Below are 17835 nucleotides of genomic sequence, written 5' to 3' on the forward strand. Positions count from 1 at the left end.
TTCCCTCTTCTGCACAAACATTCCATGCTAAATGATTTTAAAGCCATATTAGAATTCCATGCTTTCCTTGCCCTCCTTTGCAAGTCTTTTTAGCATTTACCTTTCGCTCGACATTCCTAAAAGTATTTCTCAGATAGTTAATTCACATTAGTGGGCATTTAATGTCTGAAGGCCATAAAACAGTTATTATTACTATAATTTTTTCTAAGTCAAATTATCTGGTACAATAAGCACAAGGGAAAGGTCTGTTGCATGGTAAATTCTTGAAAGAGGGGTCCAGACCTTGCAATTCAATCTACATCCACAATCTGATTATGTGTATTTATTGTTTAATCTTTGATTCCTGAAAGAAATATGCAAATGTTCTTGTTTTTGTTCCATATATGTTGTACTTGATAGATAACTTCAGTTACTAAAACATATACATTGTTGTAATTTGTTCTAGCAATCCACCAAAGGCAGGAGTCAGATGGCACCGAAAGAGTACAGGGATCAATGACCCAACGCCTGGAAGTTATCCTCAACAGTAAGCATCTTTTTATTTACAATTATGGTATACCACAATTACAGTTCCTGGGCACACAATTGGCTTGCGTATTTCCGGTGTACATACATTTACTACAGTATAGAAAACAGTAAAGTCACAATGCCAAATCCTCTTCAATTGCAGACTTTTCGTCAAAATTAGTTAATAATAGTCTTGGGTCCTAATAAGAAAGCTTCAACCCTAACTTGAATGGCCTACAGAGTTCAGTCCAAACAGTATCAGTTATTTTTATTTTAACACAATCAACCATAGTTTTGAAATTAAACCATCAAATAAAGTGTACACTCTTAGCTTTACTTTAAAATGTTTCATAATAACAGCAATTGTGTGTACATCCCGTAGCCACTCATACAGCCAGCATGTCCATTTACAGAGGCTCAAAAGTATTTGAAAGTTTGAATTGTAAATATAACCATGCATTTGTAAAGGAAACCTCATAGTTCGGCTTTATATATTGGCGTACACGATCATACAGTAATAATTATTGTAGTATTAAAATTGCAGTAAGTCAATATTTTCTTAATATTTAAAGATATATCACAAGTTTAGTAAATGCAAAGCACTGACTCGCACAACATTTTAAACCAGAGGTCTCTAACCCGCCGCTTGCTAGCTACTCGCCACACCTTTGTGAGTAGCTCACCAGAGGGTTCTGAAAATATGACACACTATTATTATGCACAGCCATCTAACGCAGCTGTCATACAAAGGTCAAACGATCAAATATTTTGAATGGCTCTTTTATGTGAACAATAATTGCTAATTCACACAATAGCTTGGCAGTAATTTGGAATCGGTTCTCAAGGTTCACTTATAGCACTTCAAAAGGTAATTTCTTTGTTAAGGTAACATTGCTTAATCACACACACAAACTCGAGGCAACTATAGATAGCGGAAGTGATCTATGGATGGAGTTATACCTGCCATTTTCAAAATGTACTTTAAGTACTTACAAGGCCTTACTTCAATGTCAACGAGCCAACAACATAAGAATCCATGCTCAATAAATTTTGGAGATGGTGTGGCTCAGTATGTAGAGCGGCCGTGCCAGCAACCTAAGGGTTCCTAGTTCGATCCCCAGCTTCCGCTGTCCAAGTCATGTCCGTCTCGTCCTTGAGCAAGACACTTCATCCTTGCTCCTGTTGGGTCGTGGTTAGGGCCTTGCATGGCAGCTCTTGCCATCAGTGTGTGTGAATGTGAAAATAGTGTCAAAGCGCTTTGATGACCTTGAAGGTAGAAAAGTGCTATACAAGTATTTACCAATTACCATGTAATCCCTCCTGGTAGGCAAAAACAGCATGCTTGTCTCTTCACTTAAGACAAATGTCATAGCGCCATTAAGTCAAGCATAACACACAGTGCCACCCTTTGGGAACAATGATGAGGTGACAGAAGAAAGGTATACAGTTCAATACATACAGTACATACATACAAATTAGGCTGATGAAGCATGGAAGAGTGGTTTGGTAAATTTCTAGACTAATACCATGTAGATAAAAAGTCAATAGTTTATGACTATATACTACTATATGCTGTAAATATTGTCAAGAACTCGCATTGGCTGCGGTAGTTGTCACCCCAAGATGCAGGAGACAGCAGGACGACATGCAGGTTAGAGTCTTTTATTATATTCAACACAAGAGAGGAGCAGTCATGCATGCAGAAAAACGTCCGTAACATAATCAATTCTCGAGCCCCGACTGGAGGGCGAGGCTGGCATAAATAGCAGCCTGGTTGGCCAATCAGGGACAGATGAGGGAACAAGCGCTCAGCGGACATATGCAGGAAATGGAACTAAAATAAGAGCGCTGACAGGAAAGAAACACAAACTAAGGAAACATAACCAGATGTGAAGTGACAGATCATCAGTTATTTTACTAAAAGGTAAGTAAATGAAATACAAAGCAGTCATTTGCAAAATTATATGATTTGTAAGATAAAATGTACCTACCGAATTGTTCATAAAAAGTCAGGCTTTTGTCTGCAATGTCCAACAGTAATAGTCATCCTCTGAGTAAATGATGAATTCATGAGGGTTAGGCGATTCTTTTTGGTCCATTTCAGCTGTAAATAACAATATATTTAAAAATAAATATCAGTGTTTATCTCACGTCAACAACACAAACACATCAGAAACAGAATCAGAATAGTTTTTATTGCCATTGTTTGAGAACAGGTTCACAAACTAGGAATTTTACTTGGTGCAATCGTGCAACATAAAAACACATATAACACAGAATAGAATAACATGAGCTGCTTTGCTGTTAGCTTGTTAGCATTAGCATTTTGTTCACTCGGGTTAAGGGTAATAACTATACAAATGGAGTGTCACTGACTACTTTTACAACATATAATAAAGTAAATAGTTAATATTTAATGTCATTTACCTTCGTTTCACTCGTGTACTGCCTCATTTATTTCACATTTCTCCTTTCGTAGAATAGTAGGCAGCTGGTCGTTGCTTCAAGTCCATCTGAATACTCCTCCGTGAATACGTTTAAAAAGGTCCTACCACTTCTCGTAGCTTCGCGTATCGAAGTTAAGTTTGTAAAAAATAATAAACAACATTAAATTGCAAATAGTTTAAAGTCTACGGCTGAGCAAAAACACTGCAAGATAGTTCCACTGATCAGCATTCTTCAGCACAAAGATGCCCCACAAAAGTTCCTAGGAAGAAAGTCGTAAGTTTGTTTCGTTCTCTCTATTGTCAAGTTTGTTGTTATAGAAAAAGTCTCTAAAAGTCTCATTGACACTAGAATGTGTGTTTTATTCGATTACTCTATTAATTAACTTATTCATTTATAAATTACTCAGTTTCTAAAATCATTGATTGCCGCAGCCCTAGTATAAACGCAGATTAACCACTAATTTATTTTGACCACACCTGATCCCTTACCTTTACTGGGGATGGTTGCCTGAAAGATGGCTAGGTCACTGATCGGATCAATACCTGTTCCAGTCCAAAAATTTGTTATAAGACTCTGACTGGTGTGCTTAGTGGCAAATTTACTTTCATAATATACCCAGATGGGTTTTTGGATAATACCATTATCAAGTTCTGAGCAAATAATACAACATGCATTTAAGTTCAATATAGTGTATAAGATTCTGACAATAAATTGCATTTATGTAAAAAATTTTGGGGTCTTTCTTTTAAGGTAATTGAATTATGCAAGCAAGTAATTTACTGCATTTGTTATTTTAAAGAAAATAACCATCAGTAATTACTGAAACATAAAATGTGTTTGTATGTTACCATGTCAAAACACAAGTTCACATGTTTACAGAATTTCTTTTGATGTTGTTACTCGACGGGTTTGACTGTTTTGAGTCCACTTTAATAACAATATTTATGTATTTTTCCCCTTTTCTCCATCTGTGCCTTTATCGTCTTCGTAGGGGCAAGTGATACAGCAGATACACTTTTCCAAGAGGTCTTGGGACGGAAAGACAAGGCTGACTCCACACGCAATGCCCTTAACGTCCTGCAGCGTTTCAAGTTTCTTTTCAACCTGCCGCTAAACATCGAACGCAATATTCAGAAGGTATTCATCCCGCAATAAATATGCACTTTACAAAACAACTGAAGCAACTCATATCATGTATAATATGAATGTGTAGTCACCTGATAATTCCACTGAAGTAATGTTTTTTATAATTTTATTTAGATTCCCTTTGTAGTGTGCAGTGAGATATGAATCAGTCATCAAAATTAAGAGCTCAGAGCACTGAGACAAAAATATATACTGTATTTTAGTCTCTTGAAATCTTTGTCAAGCATCAAAATATTTGTTTAAAAAAAATTATTATTTAGCCATCCACATTCGTCAAACTAGGCTGTTTATGTTTTGCTTTTATTGTCTTTACAGTCATTTCATTGCTGTGCATGTGGTTAGTAATTACTGATCACATGTGAAGGTACATGTTGTTTGTCCCCCCACTGTAGCTTCGACTGCTAACGTTTTGTTAGTTTTCACCCAGTCAGAGGAACTGCAATACAATGTTCGAGCACCATGAGTCACAGTGTACCATAATGGGTTAAATAACTGCTGTGAATTCCAGGGTGATTATGATGTGGTGATAAATGACTATGAGAAGGCCAAATCCCTTTTTGGGAATACCGAGGTTCCCGTTTTTAAAAAAGGTAAACTTATCACTCGTTTTGGTATTCAAACTAATATATAAAATAGTGTAAAACCTACTTAACAAATGTATTTACCTTTCTGCTTTGTAAAGTCTACGCTGAGGTTGAGTCTCGGATCAAGTCTCTCCGAAGTCTTTTACTGGAGAAGCTACTACAGACTCCATCAACACTACATGATCAAAAGCGATACATCAGGTATTCTGTTTTTGATATTACTATAATGTTCATGTCCATTAATTTACATCAGGGGTGCCCACGCTTTTTCTGCAGGCGAGCTACTTTTCAATTGACCAAGTCGAGGAGATCTACCTCATTCATATATATAATTTATATGTATTTATTTATGAAAGAGACATTTTTGTTAAGTTAAAGGTGTTTAATGATAATAGAAGCATGTTTAACACATAGATTCCTTTCTTTCATGAAGACAAGAATATAAGTTGGTGTATTATCATGTATTACACATGTGCACTCGCACATACAAACACAATGCCATCGAAAGGCCTACTGCAACCTTCAATTAAACACAGAGAACATACCTAAACAGTGCTAGCACTGTTGGCAACACTAATGTAGGGCCGGGCAATATGGATATAGTTTGGCTGCATTTCAATATATAACATATAAATCCCGATATTTTTTCCGTAAAATTGGACAAAGTTAAAACCAAACAAGTGCGTCAAGCTATTTTATTGAAACAAATACATAACATGAGTAACTGTTTTGAAATGTTGAAGTTTAATGTGTAGATTCACATAAAAAATATTGAAAAGTGTCATCCGTCCAGCCATCCATCCACTTTCTACCGCTTGTCCCTATCGTTGTCACGGGGGTGGCTGGGGCCTATCCCAGTTGCATTGGGTTTTTTTTGCTACATGTAACACTCTTCCTTGTGGTCTCCCCGTCAGCCATGTTGTAGTTTTTAGAGCTTTCATTTGGAGTCTATTGACCGGCGGCGTTTCTGGATGTTGTTGATAAATTGCTTTCGCTTTGCATAGTAGAGCTTTAACTTGCACTTACAGATGTAGTGACAAACTGTATTTAGTGACATTGGTTTTCTGAAGTGTTCCTGAGCCCATGTGGTGATATTCTTTACACACTGATGTCGCTTTTTGATGCAGTACCGCCTGAGGGATTGAAGGTCACGGCATTCATTGTTGGTTTTCAGCCTTGCTGCTTACGTGCAGTGATTTCTTCAGATTCACTGAACCTTTTGATGATGTTACGGACCGTAGATGGTGAAACCCCTTAATTCCTTGCAATAGCTGGTTGAGAAATGTTGTTCTTAAACAATTTGCTCAGTATTTGTTCACAAAGTGGTGACCCTTGCCCCATCCTTGTTTGTGAATGACTGAGCATTTCATAGAAATTGCTTTTATACCCAATCATGGCACCCACACGTTCCCAATTAGCCTGTTCACCTGTGGGATGTTCCAAATAAGTGTTTGATGAGCATTCCTCAACTTTCTCAGTCTTTTTTGCCCCTTGTGCCAGCTTTTTTGAAACATGTTTGCAATTCTAAATGAGCTAATATTTGCAAAAAAATAACAAAAGTTCTTCAGTTCGAACGTTTAGTATCTTGTCTTTGCAGTGTATTCATTTGATATAGGTTGAAAGGGATTTGCAAATCATTGTATTCTGTTTTTATTTACGATTTACACAACGTGCAAACTTCACTGGTTTTGGGTTTTGTAGAATCATTAGCCCTGTGCAAAAACTGGCTATTAAGACACACCATAATGTTATAGAGAACTATTACTATCTATTTCTATAGCTAAATTATTGAAATTCAAAAAAGCAATAGTTGGCGGGTGTAATTAGATTAAATATTAATGCAGTTTCTTGGTTTTGTCTCCCTGTGAAGATACTTGTCTGACCTGCATGCTGCAGGTGACCCTGCGTGGCAGTGCATCTACGCTCAGCATAAATGGATCTTGCAGTTGATGCAAGACTGTAGGGATGAGTTCATCAGTGGCCAGAAAGGTAATAGACACATTATGCATTGCATTGCTTATATTTCACATGAAGCAACACGCTATTTAGCATTTCCAATCATTGTATTTGAACTGTGACTTAGTGCTCAATGGAGAAATCCTTATTAGAAAGCACATAAGTTAGTTCCTTGTTTTTGGTCACCAGGTTTGGACACATCTCAGGAGGGTTTTTACTCCACTGCTGTGACAGATACTCTCCAAATCATGGCGGTTTTTAGGCTGATTTTTGGCCACTCAAAATTTCAGTTTCAGTTCAATGGCATTAAAGGGGATTTATGATCATTTTCTTTTTTCGAAATTGTCCCAATATTGGATATTTGTGTTAAAAAATGCCAACGATTCAATCATAAGAATTATGCATTTGGGCAGGAGGTTGCGCGCATTTTTAGATGTCTCTGAACGCTTTGTTTTGCAGTCTTGTTTTAACAGTAGGCCATTTGTGACTTCACAGATTGACGGACGTACTAATGTGGGAATCCTAGTATATGCTGTTGGCCAGCCACCTCCCACTCTGCTGTGCCGAGGCTGTTAGCTGCAGCCTCTCTTGTTATTCCTTATCATCCAATGCCGTCCCGCCTCCTCTGATCTCTATAAAAAAAATAATAATAATACTTCCGTGTTTATTTGTCAACATTTTACACGGGGCTGTTACATTGACACTGGCCAGTATGAAATTAGATTTAGCTGCTAAACTGTGATGAAAAAGACGGCATCATTGCGTCATAATTACTTGGTTTGAGGGAACACAAGAGAAGGTAGGATAACGTATTATTTTAATCTAATTGTGACATGCACACAATACAGACGTGCGATATGTAGTGAGATTATTTCTGGTAAATGCAGCTTTTATGAGTCGGTATTGTGCGCCACACAAGGTGTACCATTGTTTACCTAATGTATTGACAGGTGAATCTATATAGTGTTTATGAAGTTTACTTTCAACAGAGTCTGGAAAAAAATATGGAGATTATTGTTTTTCTTCAAAATATATATTTACAGTCTTACCGTTACTCCGATACCGTTGGAGAGGTTTGGGGTTGGAGGGGTTAATTTGCAATCTAAGGAAGCATCCTCACCCACAAACCGGTTGCAGACGTACCGAGAAAGAGGGTTCAAAATGTGACTGTAGAGCAAAATTTGAAACACAATTTGCACCAAAGCATATCAAATGCATATGATCTAGACCACAAAGAATTGTGTTAAATGGAGATTATAATCATCATAGGTCCTTTTTAAGGTCCGAGCACTGCAGGATGTGCTTTTTCTTGCACACCTCTTTTGTGCACCTTCCCTTATGTTTTGATTAATTGTCATGCTGGAAAACCCATGGCTCCTCGTGAGTGTTCTGGCTGAGGCCGGGAGGTTTTCATCCTAGATTCTACTGTACATGTTTCCCTTTATCGGCCCTTTGTTTTTGTTGTTTCCACCACCATATTAGGCAGTCGGTATCCCCCATAACTGTGGAATACCCATGTTAACTTCTTCTGCTATCAACAATACATTTTGTAGACAAAGTAGATCATAGGAAAATGTTTGTCAGGAAAAAATTACAGGGACTTCAGTATTGAGAAAATTTACTAAATTACATGCAATTGTAATTAGACTTGATCAGTACTGCTTTATAAAGGTGGGAATTAACTCATTTTAGTTTGCTGATTGTACTATTATTTCACCCTCTGTACAATGTACGATCAGTAATGTAAAAAAACATCTTACAATAGCCGATAATTTGGCACCTTTAATACATCGCTATTAGCAAACATAAATACATCCTGCACTGCGCCTGATGTTGTCTCTTTTACAGCCAGGTTAGTGCACTGTTCTGCCAATTCAAAGCTTTTTTCCCAACTTTGCTGTTATTTTATTTGAGGGTTGTTCGCTATACCGGTACTAATTAAGTACTGCGATATCAATTGATTGTAATCGGTACTATACTGCCTTTGAAATGTACCGGTACAGTTCTTTCATCTCAGTGGCGGTGAATACAGAGCCGAGGCGCACGATGTTGTGTGTCAAAACGCACACACAAAGTGCATACAAGCAATAACATCGTGGTGGGGAAGAATGGCAAAAAAATAAAATAATACTGGTTAATAAAGAGGGCGGTGAAGCGCAATATGAAGGTATTTGAGCTTCAAAACTAACGGTAAAGGTGACGCTTTAAACAAGGAAGCGCCGCGCTCCAAGTGTTGCTTTAAAACACATCTCGCCAAATGTGGCGATTAGTATTACCACCTTTGCGTCAAACTTAGGTAAACATTTAAATAATAATAATTCAAATCTGCACAATGAGTTATAAAGAGTGACAGGTAATAATGTAGTAGTTACACCGGTCCTGCTGTTCGCTGCGGTGCAGACCGTAGTAGAGGAGCGCAGGGGAGATGTTCCCTTCAGTTCACATTACCCCACAATGGGTCTGCTAAGATCCGCTTTCCGGTCAGAATTCGAGGCCGCCGATTTGTGGCAATCTGGTTGCTTTATTATTAGTTTTGCAGGACACAACCGGACCCATTCATCACTTTAGTGCGCAGTGCGCACGCTCCCTCTCTCACTCTTTACTCGCCCACTCACTCACTCACTCACTGACGTCACTTAGCCAACACGTTGACATTCTCACAAACACACATACTGTACGCTACTCTCATAAGTTAACAGCTCCTCTGTTGTGCACATGTGGATGCATAACATGTAGATACATAACATGTAGATACATGACATGTACTGTAGGTACGTAGACGCGCACTCAGCTGCTAGGCTTAATGTCAAATATTAGCGGAGTTAAGACCGCCCATCTAACTTCAACTTGTGCAAGTAGAATGACTGAATTTTGTAACAAATTGCTACAATTTGTGTTTTATCTTTAACAGATGTGTGTTTTACCTGCTACATGTCTTATCTGGGTACATTTATCCATAGTTTTGTTTTTAGTACTTACTAATAATTGTATTTTTCTTAAAGAACAGACCAGGATTGGCAACCATAAATCATGAAGCATTTAATATCATGCAAATAAAGCTTTTTTATTATATTCTAATCTAATCCTTGATTATGGCAGACTATATGTAATATGGAAAATTGTAAATTGTTCTTTGAGGGCAACAAGAAAAACACAATGTGTTTAATGCCCTTTAATTTATATTTTAACTTTTTTAAATTGTTCTTTGAGTGCAGTAGGAAACATATGTTTATACGTGGCACAGTGGGAGAATGGCCGTGCGCGACCCGAGGGTCCCTGGTTCAATCCCCACCTAGTACCAACCTCGTCATGTCCGTTGTGTCCTGAGCAAGACACTTCACCCTTGCTCCTGATGGGTGCTGGTTAGCGCCTTGCATGGCAGCTCCCTCCATCAGTGTGTGAATGTGTGTGTGAATGTGTAAATGTGGAAGTAGTGTCAAAGCGCTTTGAGTACCTTGAAGGTAGAAAAGCGCTATACAAGTACAACCCATTTATCATTTATCATTATTGTATTGTAAGAATTTCTGTTAAAATAAAGCCAACATTTACACTTTTTCGTAGTTCCCTTTATTTGGAAAAGTATCAAAATATCGATATACATTTTGGTACTGGTACCAAATTATTGGTATTGGGACAACCCTAATTTATTCTATTCTATCATATATTATATCAGTATTATAATTAGGTAAGACTGCATTATAAGCTACAGTATACACGGTCTGTGGTAATGTTTTAATGTACCAGATGGTGCTCAGCAATGTCAAATCGGGAATATACGGTAATTTTTTTTCTCAAAGTATGACAATTTTAAGTTTCCGGTACGATAATTTCCCGTCTAGCAACACTGTAAAAGGTTTCCTCAGGTTTAGCAACAGCAGCTCTCCCCTCTAATTAGAGAAATACATTTCAGAAAGCCAAACCATTTCGATCTCAGAGTGAATCTGTTATTTAAAAAAGCTCCGCTTTATACTGTTGTATTAAATTTTAAATTTAAGAAAGGGAAAACTTGCATTTTGCTCACATCCTTGATATTCCCGTTACCGGCCGGGTCTTTGGGGATTTTTCTATATTTCTTGTATCCTACAGCCAGAAAAGAGACTCACGAGTTAGTAGTTTTAGAACTGTCGAAAGTCTCACATCATGTTTGATTAGGTGTTGTAGTCCTTAAAGTGGTTTCAGAAGCCAATATATTTGCTGAGACACTGATTAAATGTTTTTATGTAACACATACACATGTTGCCATCTAGTGGTGAGAGTTGCTCTCTGGTAACAGAAATTAAATGTAACTGAACCCAGTGATGTTAGCCTACTTCACCCCAGCTCTGACAAAGATTACAGATCTGTTTACGTTACCCTGACAACAACAGAAAAGTGTTTAGCAGTGGACTAAGCCACATCTGAAATTGAATAAATGAAGAGAGAATGAGAGGAACGAAGGAGGATTGTTTAGTTTAAAGCAATCTGAGATTATTGACAAATGTGGAATGATTAATAATTTTTATTTTAAATGTTTGATATTTGAAGTGTGCGTTTCTTTATTGTACAGAGTTAATTAGTTTAATTCTGCTGCTCGTGTCCTCTGTGTTGTGTGTCAGTCTGCGTAGGAGCTCCGGATCCTTCAGTACTCAGCAGACTCAGCCACACATCATCTTTGAAAAGAGGGAGTAGCCTGCAGATGACAAGACCTAGCAGTGAGTACCACACTCACGTCTCAGTTCACATATACATTGTGTGCTTATATTTGTTTGTCTTGTACATATGGTTTCTATGGTTACTTCAAATTCCAGAAAGTTCTTAAATTTTGATATTGTGTTTGAACAAGGATTGAATTTTGAATAAAATGCTTAATAGTACCCTCAATTAAAGCATTAAAGAATCAGAAGTACTTTATTAATCCCCGAGGGGAAATCAAGATTTTCAGCACAATCCCATTCAAGATCAGACAAACATTACAGGGAGACAGAACAGTATCGCTGATGGGTCTGCTAACTTCCGGTGCCGCTTACAAAAAAAAGGTGAGAAACGGGTAAATGCTGGGGGGGTGAGTAAAAAGAAAAAAATATTCCGTCTAAGCCTGGGCCCGAGGAAGAAGAAAACAATTCATAGCCATAGCACACACGCGTGTGTAAGAGGGAAACATCAAAGAACACAAAGGACATTAAAGACATTAAAAGAGCAGAGCAGATGCAACCAGCTACCACTCCAGCAGTGCCATTTCTACATACTGCTACAAAAGTAAAACAAAAAAAAAAACTAAAAATAATTAACCAATAATATATATTGCGCACACACGATTGTACCATGCATAGACAAGCAACTATACAAAAAATCCCTATACACTGGGGTGGCCTCTGCGGTGTTCCACCTCATCGTCTGCTGGGATGGAGGAGCATGGCCAGGGACAGGAGCAGACCCAACAAAGCAACCAAGAGAGCCGACTCCATCCTCGACCGACCACTAACTCTAGGCCAGTGTCTAGTCTGCATGGATGAGCGAGGATGCGTCTAAGAAGACCGAGGTGTCCGATACATGCTCATTCAGCCAAGACACTGTGCACTGTGAAGCCTGTCCGTCCCGGCGCTCAGCGCTAGCTTCGCAGCCCTGTCTCTTCATCCGCATCTCCTCCAGTCTCTCCAAACGGACTCTGGTATGGCAGAGACCCACCAGCTGGTCTCCATGGCCAAAAGGCTCCCAGGAGGCAGATCCAAAAGTTCACAAAAAAGCACCGTAGAAGTCATGAAAGTGCCACCCCTTGTCGCACAGTCCCAAAGGGTCCCGAACCAAAAGGCAAAAAAAACCACATGAAAACCAGAGGGAAACATCAGGAACACAAAAGGAGCGCACAGATCTCCTGTCACCAGCAGCCACTACAGCGGCGCCATCTTGGGGAAAAAAAAATATATATATATCAACATTTTTGTGAATTTAATTTGGAAAATGATTTGCCACCAGTTGGGTTTCAGGGCTTCTCATATAGTCTGCCAAAGTGGAATGTGTTATTAAGGTGCCTTAATGTTTCTAATAAGAGACATCATGTATAATTGTAGGTGTTTGTGGAATACAATATGTATGTTTGTCCATTTTAGACCGCCACTTTGAAACCCCTCAGCAAGTGCAGTTTGTAGAAAAGCTGTCAGATGTGGTGATTGGTCAACTCCCTAATTTCTGGAAGCTTTGGATCTCTTATGTCAATGGAAGTCTTTTTAGTGAGGTAAGTACATGCAGAATCATTACAGTGTGAAATATAATGTAACATTTAGATATTAGATAACATAGTTATGTTTGTCTCCTGCAGACTGGAGAGAAATCTGGGCAGGTGGAAAAATCTAAGAAAAATGCAAGACAAAGGCAAAATGACTTCAAAGTATGCAGCAGTGACGCCTCACAGTAAAATCTTACCAACTTTGGAGTTTGAAATATAGGCTCTCCTAACCGTGTGTGTATTACCTGTGTAGAAAATGATTGAGGAAATGATCAATCGACTGGTCAAGCTTGTGCGTGGAGCCCTTCTTCCTACGACACTGCCACGAGGGGAGCAAAGTCTTTATGGAGGCTGGGAGAACAAAACAGAACTTTCTGGGTCCTGGCTCACTGAAATCATCCACACTGTCAGGTCATTTTCATATAATTTAGCATTTTGTGCTGCTCCGATGTCTTTAACAGTCTTTAGTGGTGTGTTTGCTATACTCATTAATACCCTAATCTATCTCATCCAGAGGTTGTCATGAGGCTTTGTCTGCCTTGGAGATCCCAAATGATCTGTTACAAGTGATCCAAGAGTTGCTGCTGGAACTAAGAGTTCACTGCCTAATGGTGACACTACTGCACACCACAGACGGTAAATGAAGGAATTATTATAGGAACTAGAAGTTCACAGTATTAGTGTGTGTTCTGTTCTTCAGTCTGGTCGGGTATCTTTAACATATTATCTGATACCTATGGAAGTATTATTGTAGCAAAATTATTTGCAAATGCGTATCTCAATTTGTGTGCCTGTACTCCAATTCATGTGTATGTGAACTAGGGTTGTACGGTATACTGGCATTAGTACAGTACCACGATACTAATGCGTCATATTCGCTACTATACCGCCTCTAAAAAGTACCAGTCCCGCACCCCTACCGTCGTCACGTCATGTCATTGTTGGTTTTACGAGCAGAAGAGCATGTCCATTAGCGCACAATCACTTAGTACTTACAAGCAATCACTTAGTCCAGCCGCAGTCGGCAGTGTTTTAGCTACTTCTAAATCCCTAATCCTTGTCTCCATGGCGACAAATAAAGTACGTTTCTTACAAGTATCATCCCTGCAGGACGAGGAATAGCTAAACATGCTTCATTACACACCATAGCTCACCAGCGTCAAAATGTAAACAAACGCCATGGGTGGATCTACACCTGACATCCACTGTAATGATACCAAGTACAGGAGCGTATCTAGTCGATACTATTATGATTACATAGTAATCCATGGACGTATTCCCTGAGTATATAAACATAATATAATTTTTTTTTTTAAACGAAAAAAATTTTGTGATGATAAAAAATATTAATGTAATCATAGTAGTATCGACTAAATACGCTCCTCTACTTGGTATCATTACAGTGGATGTGAGGTGTAAATCCACCAATGGCGTTTGTTTACATTGTGCCGCCGGTGAGCTACGGTGTGTAGTGAAGCATGTTTAGCTATTCCTCATCCTGCAGGGATGATACTTATATAGGATTAGTGATTTAGAAGTAGCTAAAACACTGCCGACTGCAGCTGGACTTTAACCGCTCTCTAGCTAGCTAGCCATGTCTTAAAGCACCTCTTCCTGAGGGCATTTCAGTGTTATAACTTCACCTTTACCTTTAGTTTTTAGACCAAAATGCATCCGTTCTCCCTTTCCTGTCTACACACTGTCTGCTTGTAAGTACTCCGTGATTGTGCATTGGCGAACATGCTCGTCTGCATGACACGACGTGACGACTTGGGGGACCGGTACTTTTTTGAGGCTGGATCAAAAGGGACGTCGGAGACGCTGTACTGAACAAAAAGTTGCGTTATTACAAGCGAACGTCATTATACAGGACTGCAGTTCCTGGAGGAGGTCAAGTCAAACAAATGAGCCACTCCTAACTTGGAGAAGCCAAATCATCAGCTTTTATATTCCTACCTCCTGTCTGTGTGTGTGCTAGGTCAGGAGAGCGCATCATGACCATAAAGGGGATGCTAAACGTGTAGTCTCTTCCCACGGATAGGGCCATCACCTTTGCATACCGAGGTCCGATTTTGATTTATTCCGTGAGAACAAATCCAATCCACACACAAATGTCAATACTAAAGGGCCCTATGCTACTATGTGCCCAAACAGAAATACCTACTATTTAAACTGGTGGTTTGCGTTCTCCAAGATTAATATAAACATTCACCATATGCAAAACATTATATGAGTTAATTAATTCACTTCAATGTAAAAAGGGAACTGGAGATATATGTGGCAAAGAAAGCGCTTAGAGTTGCAGCAGGCCCCCAAATACCACAGCCTACGGCTGAACAAAACACTGTCCTACAAACAACAAATAGGAGATGTGAGAGCCAAAGCCACTGAAAGGGTCCGCCGCTTCGCTGGTACAACCTGGGTATTCCAGTATTCATGAATACACCTCACCGTAAGTGTGATTGGTGGATAATGAAGAAAATGGCGTAACACCTTCTCGACTGTTGACTCTGGAATCGTGCACCTCCTTTTTGCCTCATTTCATTGCCACTGATTAGGCCCTAAATACAATATGCTACTTTTTTATCAGAAATTGCAACAACGCCATATTTTAGCATGCATGTGCATCTACGAGCCAGTCTGTCCCATAACAATAGGATAGAAAAGGAACTTACTGACAACAACTTTGGACTACAACAGAATAAAAATGTCGGACTCGTGCAAAGCACTTTGGGTTAACCTCTAACATATATGGTGATTTCTGCTAAAATCTCAAATTCCAACTGGCTCGTTTGGAGCAAGTTTGGAAGAAGGCAAGATTGTTTAATAAATCTCTCTGCGATGCCTCCATGGTTTGAGTTCAGATTTAGAGACGCCTGGGGATCCCAAAGACACAAAAACAGGTACCAACATGCGAGGAAAGTTGGGTTTGCTTAATAAGACCCTTTTAAGCGGCAGGGATAGGATAATGGGCCCGTGAAATCAAAATTGGCTCAGTGTGAGAACGCCCTTAAAGAAGTAAAGGAGAAAGAGTTATTTGACTTAATGTAGCCAGCCTAGTGCTGGGCTATTGCAATGTTGAACTGTAGTTGCTGTTATGACGTGATAGGCAGCTTTTGATTGATTGATTGAGACGTTTATTAGTAGATTGCACAGTGAAGTACATATTCCGTACAATTGACCACTAAATGGTAACACCTGAATAAGTTTTTCAACTTGTTTAAGTCGGGGTCCACTTAAATTGATTCATGATACAGATATATACTATCATCATAATACAGTCATCACACAAGATGGTATATACATTGAATTATTTACATTATTTACAATCCGGGGTGTGGGATGTGGAGGGGTTGGGGGGGTTAGGTTTGGTTGTTATCATCACTTCAGTCATCAACAATTGAGAACAGAGAAATGGACATTGAAACTGTGTAGGTCTGACTTGGTAGGATATGTACAGCAAGTAGTGGATATATATATATAGAGAGAGAGAGATCAGAAAGCATAAGAAAAAGTATCTACATTTGATTATTTACATTTGATTATTAACAGTCCGGGGAGGGTGTTAGTTTAGGGTTGAAGTTGCCTGGAGGTGTACTTTTATTGCGGTTTTGAAGGAGGATAGAGATGCCCTTTTTTTTACACCTGTTGGGAGCGCATTCCACATTTATGTGGCATAGAAAGAGAATGAGTTAAGACCTTTGTTAGATCGGAATCTGCGTTTAACGTGGTTAGTGGAGCTTCCCCTGGTGTTGTGGTTATGGCGGTCATTTACGTTAAGGAAGTAGTTTGACATGTACTTCGGTATCAGGGAGGTGTAGCGGATTTTATAGACTAGGCTCAGTGCAAGTTGTTTTACTCTGTCCTCCACCCTGAGCCAACCCACTTTGAAAAAGTGGGTAGGAGTGAGGTGTGATCTGGGGTGGAGGTCTAGAAGTAATCTGACTAGCTTGTTCTGGGATGTTTGGAGTTTAGGGTTTTGGAGGTGCTAGGGTACTAGGAGGTGAATGCGTAATCAAAAAAGGGTTGAACGAGTGTTCCCGCTAGAATCCTCATGGTGCTTTTGTTGATAAGAGAAGAGATTCTATAGAGAAATCTTGTTTGTTAGTTGACCTTTTTGATTACCTTGGTTGGCATTTTATCACAGGAAAGATTAGCCTCTAGAATGGAACCTAGGTAGGTGACCTCATCTTTCCTGGTGATAACAATGTCACACACTTTTATAGTGAAGTCATTGACTTTCTTAAGGTTGATGTGGGACCCAAACAGGATGGATTCCGTTTTACCCAACTGTATGGATAGCTTGTTGTCAGCGAGCCAGGTGCAAGTTCTACAGAGTTCAGCACTGAGGATTTTCTCCACCTGTGACTTGTCCTTGTCTGATACCAGCAGGGCCGAGTCATCCGCAAACAAGAACAATTCACAGTCGCATGCCGATGACAAGTCGTTTATGTATATTAGGAACAGTAAAGGCCCTAATATACTGCCTTGGGGGACTCCACAGCTTACTGAGAGGGGGCACACAATGCCGTTCACCTCTACCACCTGTTCCCTCCCCTCCAAGTAAGATTGCATCCAGCTCGATGAGGTTTTGTCAAATCCGATTGCTCTGAGCTTATCCAACAGTATAGCGTGGTTAACGGTGTCAAAGGCCTTCTGAATGTCCAGCATGACTATGCCGCAGTATTTGCCCTCGTCCACCTCATGTTTGATGTGGTCGGTCAGATAGAGAAGGCATGTGTCAGTGGAGTGGTTAGTTCTGAAGCCGGATTGGAATTTACTAATTTATTCACTAATGCTGTAGTACCTGTTGTGCCGTGTAAAAAATCATTAAAAAGAGTTGTTTTGATGCAGTGTCACCTATTTGTTTGGTACCAACAAAATATGAAAGTGCATAAGTCTTATTTAATAACTTCAGGATTCCTACTGTACACAGAAACAACGTTGCCACACAATTTGTGCCAAATGTGGTCGACACTTGTACATTATGCC

General features: G+C 39.3%; 1 protein-coding gene across 1 annotated transcript in view; it reads left to right on the forward strand.

Annotated features, from left to right (window-relative positions):
- exoc2 (exocyst complex component 2) overlaps positions 1 to 17835 on the forward strand; it is a 103844-nt gene that overhangs the window by 48801 nt on the left and 37208 nt on the right. Inside the window, exons 7-16 of the mRNA XM_061975609.2 lie at positions 446 to 526; positions 3947 to 4092; positions 4610 to 4691; positions 4784 to 4886; positions 6556 to 6674; positions 11237 to 11332; positions 12728 to 12852; positions 12937 to 13005; positions 13097 to 13254; positions 13358 to 13479. Of these exons, the coding sequence (XP_061831593.2) occupies positions 446 to 526; positions 3947 to 4092; positions 4610 to 4691; positions 4784 to 4886; positions 6556 to 6674; positions 11237 to 11332; positions 12728 to 12852; positions 12937 to 13005; positions 13097 to 13254; positions 13358 to 13479 (1101 nt within the window). The remainder of the gene's footprint in view (positions 1 to 445; positions 527 to 3946; positions 4093 to 4609; positions 4692 to 4783; positions 4887 to 6555; positions 6675 to 11236; positions 11333 to 12727; positions 12853 to 12936; positions 13006 to 13096; positions 13255 to 13357; positions 13480 to 17835) is intronic.

The sequence above is a fragment of the Nerophis lumbriciformis genome, linkage group LG14 (assembly GCF_033978685.3).
Source record: "Nerophis lumbriciformis linkage group LG14, RoL_Nlum_v2.1, whole genome shotgun sequence".
In the NCBI taxonomy this organism is placed as follows: Eukaryota; Metazoa; Chordata; class Actinopteri; order Syngnathiformes; family Syngnathidae; genus Nerophis; species Nerophis lumbriciformis.